This window comes from Oncorhynchus kisutch, linkage group LG9 (assembly GCF_002021735.2).
Source record: "Oncorhynchus kisutch isolate 150728-3 linkage group LG9, Okis_V2, whole genome shotgun sequence".
In the NCBI taxonomy this organism is placed as follows: Eukaryota; Metazoa; Chordata; class Actinopteri; order Salmoniformes; family Salmonidae; genus Oncorhynchus; species Oncorhynchus kisutch.
The window spans coordinates 647,929-660,915 of NC_034182.2; the positions used below are offsets into that span (position 1 = coordinate 647,929).

General features: G+C 43.4%; 1 protein-coding gene across 2 annotated transcripts in view; it reads left to right on the forward strand.

Moving 5' to 3' along the window:
- Window positions 1-441: 441 nt before the first annotated feature.
- snd1 (staphylococcal nuclease and tudor domain containing 1) overlaps window positions 442-12,987 on the forward strand; it is a 320,657-nt gene continuing 308,111 nt past the window's right edge. The window contains exons 1-6 of one of the 2 annotated variants that reach the window (XM_031831421.1): window positions 442-709; window positions 6,284-6,433; window positions 8,266-8,386; window positions 8,671-8,752; window positions 11,774-11,934; window positions 12,828-12,919. In XM_031831421.1, coding sequence (XP_031687281.1) covers window positions 497-709; window positions 6,284-6,433; window positions 8,266-8,386; window positions 8,671-8,752; window positions 11,774-11,934; window positions 12,828-12,919 — 819 coding nt within the window. In that variant the 5' untranslated portion in view covers window positions 442-496. The remainder of the gene's footprint in view (window positions 710-6,283; window positions 6,434-8,265; window positions 8,387-8,670; window positions 8,753-11,773; window positions 11,935-12,827; window positions 12,920-12,987) is intronic. The other variant, XM_031831420.1, reaches the window with a different exon arrangement.

The window sequence follows — 12,987 nt, forward strand, 5'->3', positions numbered from 1 at the left end:
ACGCATAGCCTCTCTCTGTAGATTAACAAATTCAGATTTGTTGAGCAGCTTTGGTTTATACAAGGTCACATTTGTATTTATTTTATTTCACCTTTATTTAACCAGGTAGGCAAGTTGAGAACAAGTTCTCAATTACAACTGCGACCTGGTCAAGATAAAGCAAAGTAGTTCGACACGTATAACAACAGAGTTACACATGGAGTAAAACAAACAATAATACAGTAGAAAAATAAGTCTATATACAATTTAAATAAATAAATAATTTGATTTGCATTGGGTGAATAGACCACATAACATTGTACTATTTGTGCATGTCTCGAGCTCGGGGCATCCACAATAACGTTATGAACGGTACCAGGGTAATACTATGCTGACGTGTATAACCTCCGCATGCACCGGAAGATCTTATTTCACTCTGATTACGCGTCCAAGGAATAGCCCCATCTGCCCCATTCATTTCTAATCCTGTACCCGGAAAAGTAACTCTTCGACGTGTATGCATGGTACCGTGTGTTTCCGGTATAGCGTGTGTTCACAGTTATCCAGCCTTTTCCTCTTGGGTTTCAATAGAACAGTCACTTTGGATTCCCGGCTCCTTACCTGTTTCCCCCTAAACGGCGTATCTAACTTTGTGGACATGGCATCATCAGTTTCGGCACAGGCGAATCCTGCTCCGGTTGCGGCGCTCCAGAGAGGAATAGTCAAGATGGTAGGAACATATGGATGAAGAGTGTGGGACTAGGGATGATGCTAACAGCTTGTTAGCTTTCGATTAACGAGCTAGTTACGATAGCCAACTTGTGGGGGATTCAACTTCTCATTGTCGTGGGATTTTACTTGTTAGAAAAGTACTATTTAATGTCGTGTTCAATGACACTGTTGGCTAGCTAACACCGTTAGCTAACTAGCACCACACATTGACTCAATGTTGCAGTTTAGGATTAGCAACGTACATTGAGGAGTTGACAGGGTTTGTGTAAAAGGTGCTAACTAACGGTACTGTAGTAAACATTGCATTGCGCAATGAAACTATTTTTGAGACAAACAAGCAAGAGGGAGTTGGGTGTCCTACAGAAGTGCTTGAATGAGGTGTTTAGGAAAATACCTTGACATTAGAAACCTCTTGAGAATATTTGAACTATCTGGAGCCAGTTTAAGTTGCAACAAGACAACTTTTTTTGCACAGTAATTGTTGGCAGATGTTAAATCATGACCCCCGTCCTAGCAAAATTGCTTGGTTGACCTCGGCTATGAGGTTCATGTAGCTAGGTTACTGTAGCCAGATAAACCTGCACTAGCTTAGCTAGCTAGGAGTGTTCAAAGTTCGTGTCCTGGTGAGCGCGTGCAGCTGTATCGTGGCTAAACTCTGATTTATGTTTCTGGAACGGAGCTAGCTGGCATTATTTGATTCCAATCTCCACACACAACATCCAAATGGTTAGCTAGCTGGCATTATTTGATTCCAATCTCCACACACAACATCCAAATGGTTGGCTAGCTATCATAGCTAGCTTTCACGTTAGAGTATGTCGGTCAACTCGAACAATTGACACTACTATCAAAATAATATTTTGGTTTGAGGCGAATTAGATAAGTTACCTATTTCCAAAAAGTGTCGCAAAAATATCAAACGGGTGAAACATTTTGCCTTCAGTGTAGTTTGGCCAGCAAGTCCTGCTGCTCAGAAGAGACCACGAGAAACTGACACGTATTCCTCGCCCCCCTTAAACTCCCTCGGTAGTGGAAGCAAGCGGCAGCAGTTGTAGTATCTATAGCTACAGTGGTCCAAAGTAACCCCAAATGATTTAGCATACACAGTCTCATTCTACATCTAAGCGATTTCTAGAGGCTAGTATTCGGCTTGCTAAATCATTTGGGGTTACTTTGGGCCTTGCATTTAATCACATTCCCGATTTTTGGCAATTACTCATTTTACTTCCTCTCGGTGGGCCAGTCTATACCGTTTCCAGTTTGTATTCGAGGTGATACATGTTCTGTGTGTCTGTGTCATTTCCTGAAAAGCATTTTCAGTGATCAGATTCAGGCCACAGTTGATCTAATCTAGTGTGATATATATTGGCTAGCTACAGCAGATATGGCTACAAGCTATCCCACCCACTGTAGTTACTGACTGAAAGGCCTGTTTTTTTTTTTTGTATACAGTAATTATAGACTGCCTGCCACTGCCTGTGTGGTCTAGGGGAGGGTCATGTAATTGATGAAATATCAATAGTTCTCGGTGTTGTAGTATTAGTTGCCCTGAACCATCTTGTGTGCAGACTAGCCTATAGATTATATTCTGCTCAGTTTGAGTGTGAAGATGAGGACCGGAGGTCAACTTTGATAGCTTGACGCAAGACCATTGATTTTGTTAAAAACAATCTGTTTCTGGCCATTTATGTATTTATCAGTTATTGACCTCACAATAAGACAGGTTCAAGTAACTTTCGTTGTGGTGCTAAATCATGAAGTTGCAGCCGCGGAAATGGACAGCTCACGGTGCTGAAAGTGGGCAAATTCAACTAGGCATAATTCATTTTAACCGTCTTCAATTTAATTAGACTTTACTAACAACGAGGGCTTTGTATTGTAGCCTATTTCTTCCTATTTAAGAAATAAGAAGTTTGACAGATGAAATTAGGCAATTGCTCCACCCCCCATGCACCCTTTAAATAACCTACCCCCGTGTCAGTGAAGGGCTGTTAAGTTAACATCTAGAATTGAGGGGGTATGAGAGGGTATGCCATAGGCCTACCCTTAATTAAAGACAATGTGGAAAAAGTACAGCCTACCCCTTAGCTTCATTTTGAAGGAAATAAAACTGATCCGGTGATATAAACTGATGAATAACAACGCTTTGATCCACAATGCTTAATGCTAGAAATGAGCTGTAAAACACCCAGGAAAGACGTGATGGGGATGCATATGGGGATATCATTGTTTTGATGCTTTGAAATTTCGAGACGGAGCTACAACCTAGAGCCGAGAAGAAGAAAAAATTGACTTTGTTTGTGAAGAAATCAAATTCTGTCACTATCAATTTATTAAGCTATTCACTTTCTGTACAATAGAAGATGTTTAAACCCGGACAGCTTTCAGGGAAACACTTGTGACCTTCTCTCACTGGGTTAAGCCATGGAAGAAAAGGAGCCAGCAGTTAAAGCTTCCATTTTCTGTGTTGGTAGGCCTTCTCTGTCTGGGGTGGAAAGGTAGGTCGAACTTTTGAAAGTACCATGCTCAGATTCCTACTGACGTCTCAGATTGAATTATTTGCAAACAGGGACACTTTAGTTGCGAACAAGACACATGGATTTGGCATTGGAGAAATATAATAACATTGATCAAATTAACACATCGGCCTATCACTCTCTGTCCTTCGTCTGTCATTTTGGTAATTTGTATTGTATTCAAAAAATATTCAGCAAATATGTTGAATTCCATTAAATGTTTAAGGCATTTTTTTTCTCTGGCCTGCAAATACAATGATAGTCATGCAATGCTTTTATTAGTGAGATCTTTCTTCCTTCGATCTTGTCCACAGTGGTCTGCGAACACACAGCCTTCTGGCCTGCGCTATTAAAATTCCTGCGTTGCCATGTAATACTTCAAGGACAAAGAACAGTTTCTAAAACTGCATATCTGTCCAAGAAATGAGGGGAAATGAAAGAGACGTTCTCTGCTATCCACTTTGTTTTAATTATTATTTTGGGTATAAGGGAGGGTCACTTGTTTTTTCCAAGTGTTCTAGGAGGGTTTAGGTCAAATATGGGGCTCCCGAGTGGCGCAGCGGTCTAAGGCACTGCATCTTATTGGAAGAGGTGTCACAACACTCCCTGGTTCAAATCCAGGCTCTATCACATCTGGCCGTGATCAGGAGTCACATAGGGCGGCGCACAATTGGCCCAGCGTCATCCGGGGTAGGCAGTCATTGTAAATAAGAATTTATTCTTAACTGACTTGCCTAGTTAAATAAAGGTTTAAATTAAAATAACTCCCTAAAGAGTTATTTTTAGAGGATGATTTGTTGTGCATCATCTGGCTGGGTCAGTTTGAAGAGCATAGAGAATAGAATTCTGGGTGTTGAGGGATCTTCCCTGAAGACTTGGCTCTTTGTCACATATGGCTTATAGAGTCAGTCCCACTGGTCTTGGTGTAACCTTTGTCTCCTGTTCTTCACTCCTTTCCTTCAAGACCACAAACCTGAGCAGAACAGAGATATTAGCCTATTTCCACTTATCCAACCCTTTCAAATGTGTGTCTGGGAGGAAAGGACATGAGGAGGCAAGCCAAAGCCACTGTGTGGATCGGGAACACAGCCCTTGAAATAATAATAAATAATGCAAAATCAAAGTGTTGGAGAAGAAAGTAAAAGTGCAATATGTGCCATGTAAGAAAGCTATCATTTAAGTTCCTTGCTCAGAACACGAGAACATATGAAAGCTGGTGGTTCCTTTTAACATGAGTCTTCAATATTCCCAGGTAAGAAGTTTTAGGTTGTAGTTATTATAGGACTATTTCCCTCTATACCATTTGTATTTCATATACCTTTGGATGTTCTTATAGGCACTTTAGTATTGCCAGTGTAACAGTATAGCTTCCGTACCTCTCCTCGCTCGAACCAGGAACACAACGACAACAGCCACCCTCGAAGCAGCATTATCCATGCAGAGCAAGGGGAACAACTACTCCAAGTCTCAGAGCGAGTGACGTTTGAAACGCTATCAGCGCGCACCTGCTAACTAGCTAGCCATTTCATATCACATCGTTACACCAGCCTAATCTCAGGAGTTGATAGGCTGGAAGTCATAAACAGCAGCGCTGCTGGCAAAACGCACTAAAGTGCTGTTTGAATTAATGCTTATGAGCCTGCTGGTGCCTACCATTGCTGTCAGACTGCTCTATCAAATATTATATATTTGTCTTAATTATTAAATGTTATAAAGTCTAGTTCGCAACGAGCCAGGCGGCCCAAACTCTTGCATATACCCTGACTGCGTGCAATGAACGCAAGAGAACTGACAGAATTTCACCTGGTTAATATTGCCTACTAACCTGGATTTCTTTTGTAAACTTTTGTGTATTGATTTTAAGAAAGGCATTGGTGTTTATGGTTAGTTACACGTTGGAGCAACGACAGTCCTTTTTCGCGAATGTGCACTGCATCGATTATATGCAACGCAGGACACGCTAGATAAACTAGTAATATCATCAAACATTAGTAGTAATAACTAGTGATTATGATTGATTAAGTTTAATACTAGCTAGCAACTTACTTTGGCTTCTTACTGCATTCGCGTAACAGGCGGGCTCCTCGTGAGGCAGGTGGTTAGAGCATTGGACAAGTTAACTGTAAGGTTGCAAGATTGGATCCCCCGAGCTGACAAGGTAAAAATCTGTCGTTCTGCACCTGAGCAAGGCAGTTAACCAAGCGTTCCTAGGCCGTCATTGACAATAAGAATGTTTTCTGAACTGACTTGCCTACTTAAATAAAGATTAAAGTTGTAAAAAAAAATGTTAAAAATTTGGCGTCCAAAAATACCGATTTCCGATTGTTATGAAAACTTGAAATCGGCCCTAATTAATCGGCCGACCTCTACTCACTACGATCGCTGCCGTTACCACCACTCACTACTATCGCTGCCGTTATTACCACTCACTGCTGACGTTATTACCATTACCACTATTACTTTACCACTACTGCTATTATTACTATTACCACTACTACTACTATTGCTATTACTACTGCTATTGCCACTACTTTTTCTATTACCACTACTGCTATTACTACTACTATTATCACTACTGCTACTCTTACTATTACCACTTATCACTACTGCTACTACTATTGCCACTATTACTACTGCTATTTTCCCTACTGCTATTATTAATACTGCTATTACTATCACTACTGCTATTATTACTATTCCCACTACTGCTATTACTTCTGCTATTACTACTGCTATTACTATCACTACTGCTATTACTATTATCACTATTACTACAACTGCTACAACTAGACTATATACAGTCATTCTCTTTCACCACAACTGTTTTTCCTCCACCTCCATGGAATACTGTTGAGTTCTGAGAGAATTTGTGAAAATTATAAGCACTACCAAAACCTCTACTTCCATATCAGCCCATTAACAGTCTTCGATTAGCTTATCTACATTCTAATAATTGTTGTGCGTGGTCTTACCTACCACTGCTACAATGCAAATAACCCTGGTCTTTTCCCTAATAGCCCAATGCTAATATTTACTGTGATGTTCCTCTCTTCCAGGTCTTGTCAGGATGTGCAATAATCGTGAGGGGCCAGCCACGGGGAGGCCCGCCCCCGGAGCGTCAGATCAACCTGAGCAACATCCGTACTGGAGCGCTAGCTCGCCGTGCCCCCCAGAGCCAGCCCGACCAAAAGGACACCCCTGACGAGGTGAGTTGAAGCACTTCAACCAATCGCTGACAGTGGGCTGGTCCATTCATGAAGAAGAGTGAGGGGGTAGACGTTGTATTGAGATTCATAAGGGAAAAATGAATTTCAGGTGGCTGCATGGAGATGTTTCTTTCACTTTCGGGAGCAGCATAATGAGGGTGGAATGTTGACTAAGAAAACGTGTTGGGTGTCCTTCGATCAGGTTCCACCTGCAGTGACAGTTATGTAATCGCTGATCTATGATACTTGTTGTCTAGTAAAGCATATACAGTGCATTCAGAAAGTATTCAGACCCCCTCCCCTTTTCCACATTCTGTTACATTTTGTTCATAAATGGATTAAATAAAAATAAATCCTCATCAATCTACACACAATACCCCATAATGACAAATAAAAAACCATATGAAATTGAAATGCCTTATTACGTAAGAATTCAGACCCTTTCCTCTGAGTCTCCAAATTAAGCTCCGGTGCATCCTGTTTAAATTGATCATCCTTGATGTTTCTACAACTTGGTTGGAGTCCGCCTGTGGTAAATTAAATTAATTGGACATTATTTGGAAAGGCACACACACCTGTCTATATAAGGTTCCACAGTTGACAGTGCATGTAAGAGCAAAAACCAATCAATGAGGTCGAAGGAATTGTCCGTAGACCTCCGAGACTGGATTGTGTTGAGGCACAGATCTGGGGAAGGATTCCAAAAAATGTCTGCAACATTGAAGGGGACCAAGAACACAGAGGAATCCATTATTCTTAAATGGAAGAAATTTGGAACCACCAATATTTTTACTAGCGCTGTCTGTCCGGCCAAATGAGCAATCGTGGGAGAAGGACCTTGGTCAGAGAGTTTTCAGCAGCAAGGACTGGGAGACCAGTAAGGATCAAGGGAAAGATGAACGGAGCTAAGTACAGAGATATCCTTGATGAAAACATGCTCCAGAGCACTCAGGACCTCAGACTGGGGCAATGGTTCACCTTCCAACAAGGCAACAACCCTAAGCACACAGCCAAGGTGACGCAGGAGTCTCTGAATGTCCTGTGCAGCGACGCTCCCCATCCAACCTGGCAGACCTTGAAAGGATCTGCAGAGAAAAATGGGAGAAACTCCCCAAATACAGGCGTGCCAAGCTTGTAGCGTCATACCCAAGTAGACTTGAGGCTGTAATCGCTACCAAAGGTGCTTCAACAAAGTACTGAGTAAAGGGTCTGAATACTTATGTAAATGTCATAATTCTGTTTATTTTTAATAAATAAATATTCTTTTTGCTTTGTCATTACGGGGTATTGTGTGTAGATTGAGGGGGGGGGGGGGAACAATTTAATATATTTTATAATAAGGCAGTAATATAACAATGTGGAAAAAGTCAAGGGGTCTGAATACTTTCCGAATGCACTCTGTCCCATCTGCCTTCCTTTTATAAGGGAAAATAAGAAACGGTTGTTTTTGGTCAGGGTCCTAGAGCATGTGATGGAGGCTGCTTGTGGACGAAAGGCTGTGTTAGCATGGGAAGCGACATTTGAGGCCTTCCACCATTTTAATGTAGTCAACTGGGTGGTACATCAACTTCATTGGCTGATCCCTCCTGGTGACTATGTTAGAGTCATGTCCAACTGGGTCATCAGGAGGGATCAACCAATTGTGTAAAAGTGAAATTGACTACATCAAAATGGAGATTAAGCTACCCTTTACAGGTGCAATAATGGCAAAGATGATTCCTATATCTATGGTCTTGGTCTGTAAATGAATTGTGGGTGATTGATTATTTGGTGCCCGTAGTGGTATAACATTGACCCGTTGATCATGGCTATCGGTCTTCTTTCCCTTGCAGCCCTTTGCCTTCCAGGCCAGAGAGTTCCTGCGCAAGATGCTGATTGGGAAGGAGGTATGCTTCACAGTGGAGGTCAAGACTGCTCTGGGCAGAGAATACGGCATGGTGTACCTGGGCAGAGGTGAGAAGACCAGCAGACATTTTCAGAGGCCTAGCAACAAATAGAGGCCAGAGTTACTACTAGTCGGGGGAAAACCTCACTACATCACTGGTGCACTATTTGTCTATATCCCACAGGGATATTTTTCCATTCAGGGATAGGATTTCAATTCCCTCCTTGAATTGACTGCATTTGCGTTGATTGAGTGAATGGACTCTTTTTCATGCGTGAACCCTCATACAACCCACTTTGTCCTTTACTAAAACTCTCTTATTTATTTAGTGTTAAATCCTCTGTCTCTCTAGACACCACCGGTGAGAACATTGCTGAATCTCTGGTCAACGAGGGCCTCGCCACCGTCCGCAGGGAAGGAATCCGGGGCAACAAGTAAGACTCAGCAGTGCTGTGATATCACAAGCAACAGGGTGCATCAGTCTTTTAACATTGTGTTGATTGACTTACAAAGGCTTTAATCAGCCCCATGGAGATTTGAAGTGGTGGTAACCAGGGAAACACAACACAGTCAATTTGTCACAGTAGAATTTGCCGTTGTTACATGCGTATGATGATGGACTAGACATCTTTGATTCTTTCCCTATTGTGATATCGGCACACTCTCTACTTGCCGTGATGCCACAATTGTGATGTCACAATACAACACTTGCACTATGACAGAGATTAGAAAATAGTGTGACTATCACTGCGCTACCTGTTGTCACAATGAGCTGCATGTATTATTGATTACACAATGCCACTATACATAGAATCCCCCCCCCCCCCACTTGAGGGTTTCAGTTAAGGTGTGAGTCCAGGTGGTGGCAGTGTTGCCCTGCAGTAACATTGAGGCTTTCCCACTGATCGGCAGTCTCAAAAGCCTCTGTCATACATAACATAAAGCTCACCGGTCTAATAACTGTCCCAAAACACCCTTTCACCTCTGAGTGATTGATCGCCCCCTAGTGGGCTTGACTGGGCGCTACAAGAGTTCAGTGCTGTGAAACCGTGTTTTCACTGTGGGTACCAGATGAATGAATAAATAGTCTGCCTGCATATTTTGGACCTAATGACTCGTTTCAAGCATTCCACGCAATGGCTTGGAACAGGCTTTAATGTAAACGCCTCTACGCAGGCTGTCGTTTGGCCCAAATGGGGTGGCTATTAAGGTGGGAGGGCTGGGAGACGAGCAGACCCTTATTCATTAGCCTGGCGATTGCTCTTGACGATCACCCCAATCGGAGGGCGATGATGATGATTTGAAAAGGAGCGGGCGAGCACATGTTCCGATCCTGGCTGTCCGTGGCGCCCAAACTATGCCAGGCGTCAATTAACAGAAGGCCCGGGCCACATGCCAACCATCCTCTCCTCGCTGCTACGGCAAGCTGCTGGGGCACACTCACACACAATTCCACTACACAGATCTCTTCAAACACTTTCTGTGTCTTCCAAGGGAACCCGACCATGGGGCCACCACCACTGCCTGTGGATTTTGGCAGGCTCCTCCTGGCCAATGAGAAAGTAGGTTGTCTCTGGCTGTGGCTGTTTTGTTAAATTACTGAAAGGGGGAAGGGGGGGCGTTGTGGTTTATGTAACCACACCGACCGGCGGTGAGGGAATCCAAATTAGCATTGGTACCACTGCTTCACAACTATTGATCCTTTAAACTGCGATCCCCAGTGGAGTGACTAAACTGCTGAGGGGTGCCTCTTCTGAACCACGTTCTTCAATGTCCAGTGCTTCTGTTTCTGTCTGCTGTATTTGTCAGATTTTCGGTGCCAGATACACTTGATTTTACATGATCTCATCACACAGTACCAGGTAGGCCACCTCCTGTGTCTTCATTGATCTCTGATCGTCAGCCTAGTCGCATTCTCGCAGTATCTCGCTGTGTCCGTTCAGTATCTGGGCTTGCCTCAAGATGCATCCCAAATGGCACCCTATTCCCTACATAGTGCACTACTTTTATCCAGAACCCTATGGGCCCTGGTCTAAATAAGTGCACTACACCATAGGGAATTGGCACAGCCTCAATCTGTGGTTTGTGCTGTTAGTCCTAAGTAGCTTAAGTGCAATTGACTTTCTGTAGGCTTTTTAGTCTGGCCCAGAAAGTTCATGTTCTCTATTCTTGCTTCGGTAAGCAAGAAACAGTTTTATTTCAGTTGGGATTTGTGTCTAGAACAGTCGAAGGAATGGGGGGAGACGTACTGGTGGTGTTGGGCGCCAGTCCAATGCTCCAATTAGGAGCTGTTTCAGAACACTCAGACTCTCTCTTTGTGTGTGAGACGTGTTTTAATTGAGTACCACTTTGTGCCGCTTTCTTTCTAAACCTAGCACCCACTCTCCCTTTCAGAAAGCATCAATGTAAAAAGGCTCAATTTACACAGTGCACATTTCAACAAAGAACCCAGTCCCACTATCTCACTCTCCATTTCTCATATCAGTCATGGGCAAGCCTCACTTTTCCACTCCGTAAAAAACTTGTTAAAAGTCTTCACACGACGACGGAAAACAATTAAGAAAAGGGGGGAAAAATGCGGGAAAAGCTGATGGTCTTTCAAGATAACGGTCGCCATTTTTGTTTTGAACCAGCGTGTAATTAATTGAGACATATCACCCGCCTTGCCTGCTCGAGGGAGTTGTTGAGTGCCATGTTGTTTTCAAAGAGCCCTCTGATCTTTGTTAGAGGCCCAGTCTGACTATCGACAGGCTGAACCTGAAAGCTCATGCAGATGGAAGTGAAACTGGGGAGTTGTGTACTTGGCCATCTACCAGGTGTCTGAAACTCATGTTGGTGTTTAGGCAAATGGAGGAAGTTGTGGTGCCTAAAAGTTTCCCCTTGAATCTCCCTTATGTTTTTGGTTGATCAACCATTGCGTATCCCCCAAGTATTACGTGGCCACTGGCCCTCGTGTCACAGCTAAATGCTAATTTTGTGGCTCTAGAAACACTGTTTTTATTGAATTGGTGTGGCTCATGAAAGCAGAACCATTGCTCTTTTTGACCCTAATTTATCTGAAAGGATGTAAAAAGCACAACATAGCAGGAGTGTGTGTATGTCCACCTAGCCAGTCTCATCAGTTTAGCCTGAGGGGCAGTAGTAGAACTGCCAGTTCAGCTAGAACTGCTATCTAGTGGCCATGCAGTTCCAGGACTAACACACCCTGAGAGGCAGGCAGTTACCCCCTAAGGCCAAGCTGATGATGCAGAGAAGTGGACCAGTAACGAGAGGTTAGCATCAGTAGAGGTGTCACCGACTGATGCCCTAACAAGGCACTGTGCTGGGACTGGGCGCTGTGTCAGTAAAAATAACAATTTCAATTGTCTCTAAGATCTGTTCCACCTACTTTAGTATAGTTTGAAACGTCAGCCTGTGTGTTATATACTAACCACTTCTTCTCTTGGTGTGTGTAGTCCAGATCAGGCTAGACTGTGTGACCTGGAGGACCAGGCCAAGGCCTCCAAGAAGGGCATGTGGACGGAGGGCGGCGGCACCAACACTGTACGCGACCTCAAGTACATAATCGAGAACCCCCGCAACTTCGTTGACTCCATGCACCAGAAACCTGTCAATGGTAGGGCTAACACACTCATACACCTCATCATTCCTTTTTAGAAGCCCCTGTGCACACAACACACAGCTGCATAATGCACCGTTTTGGCTCGAGTTTACCCCCTCCGATGCCTCCATATCTATATCTGACCTGTAATGGCTCCCTAGATGGCACCTCGTGGGCTCATTATGTGACTTTCACCCCCTCTAATGCGTTTTTCTCCATTCTGTCCGCGCCACCGCAGCTAACAGCCACTCCCTTTAATTGAGTGGAGAAATGGTGTGGAAGGTTTTTTTTACCATTCAGCGAGACCGCCCCTGCTGTTTTTAAATGGGCAGTAGCAATCCAGCCGAATCGCTTTTAATGTTCCCTTCATTGTGTTCTGGGGGCCCGGAATCAGAATACTAATTTCCCCGGTCTGGATTATGGCGGATCACCTCATCAGACTGTGTTCGTTCAGCCCCCAAACACCCAAAACACGATTTACACATCAAATTTAGCTGGCTTTCACACCAAAAGTGATTTTTGGAGGTCAGGGCGACAACAGAAGAAGTGTGACAAAAGACATTCTGTAACCCACCAGAGCAGGATGTAATCAACATGTACTGTTAACACCCTCCATAGAGTAGAGGAATGAGGTGAAGGTCATCCTGTTGATGGATACATTTGACCACTGACTTTTAAGGCATAATACAGTATAGAACTGAATCCATAGAGATTCTATGAATCTACTGTAGCACTGGCTCTGTGTAGAACTGAGTCTGCTTTCCTCTAAAGATGGTAGAACCTATAAAACTGAATGATGAGGTCATAGTAAAATGTTTCCCCTTGTGTAAACAGATGGTTTCATCCTATTAAAAGTTTAAATTGAATGTATGAATACTTTATTTCTGACCCTCGTCTCTCCTCCTCAGCCGTCATTGAGCACGTGCGCGACGGTAGTGTGGTCCGTGCCCTGCTCCTGCCCGACTACTACCTGGTCACGGTCATGCTCTCTGGGGTCAAGGTCAGTCTCTTTGATCGTACTATGACCATAGGATATGTGCTTGTGTGTGTGGTCAACTTTTATAGACT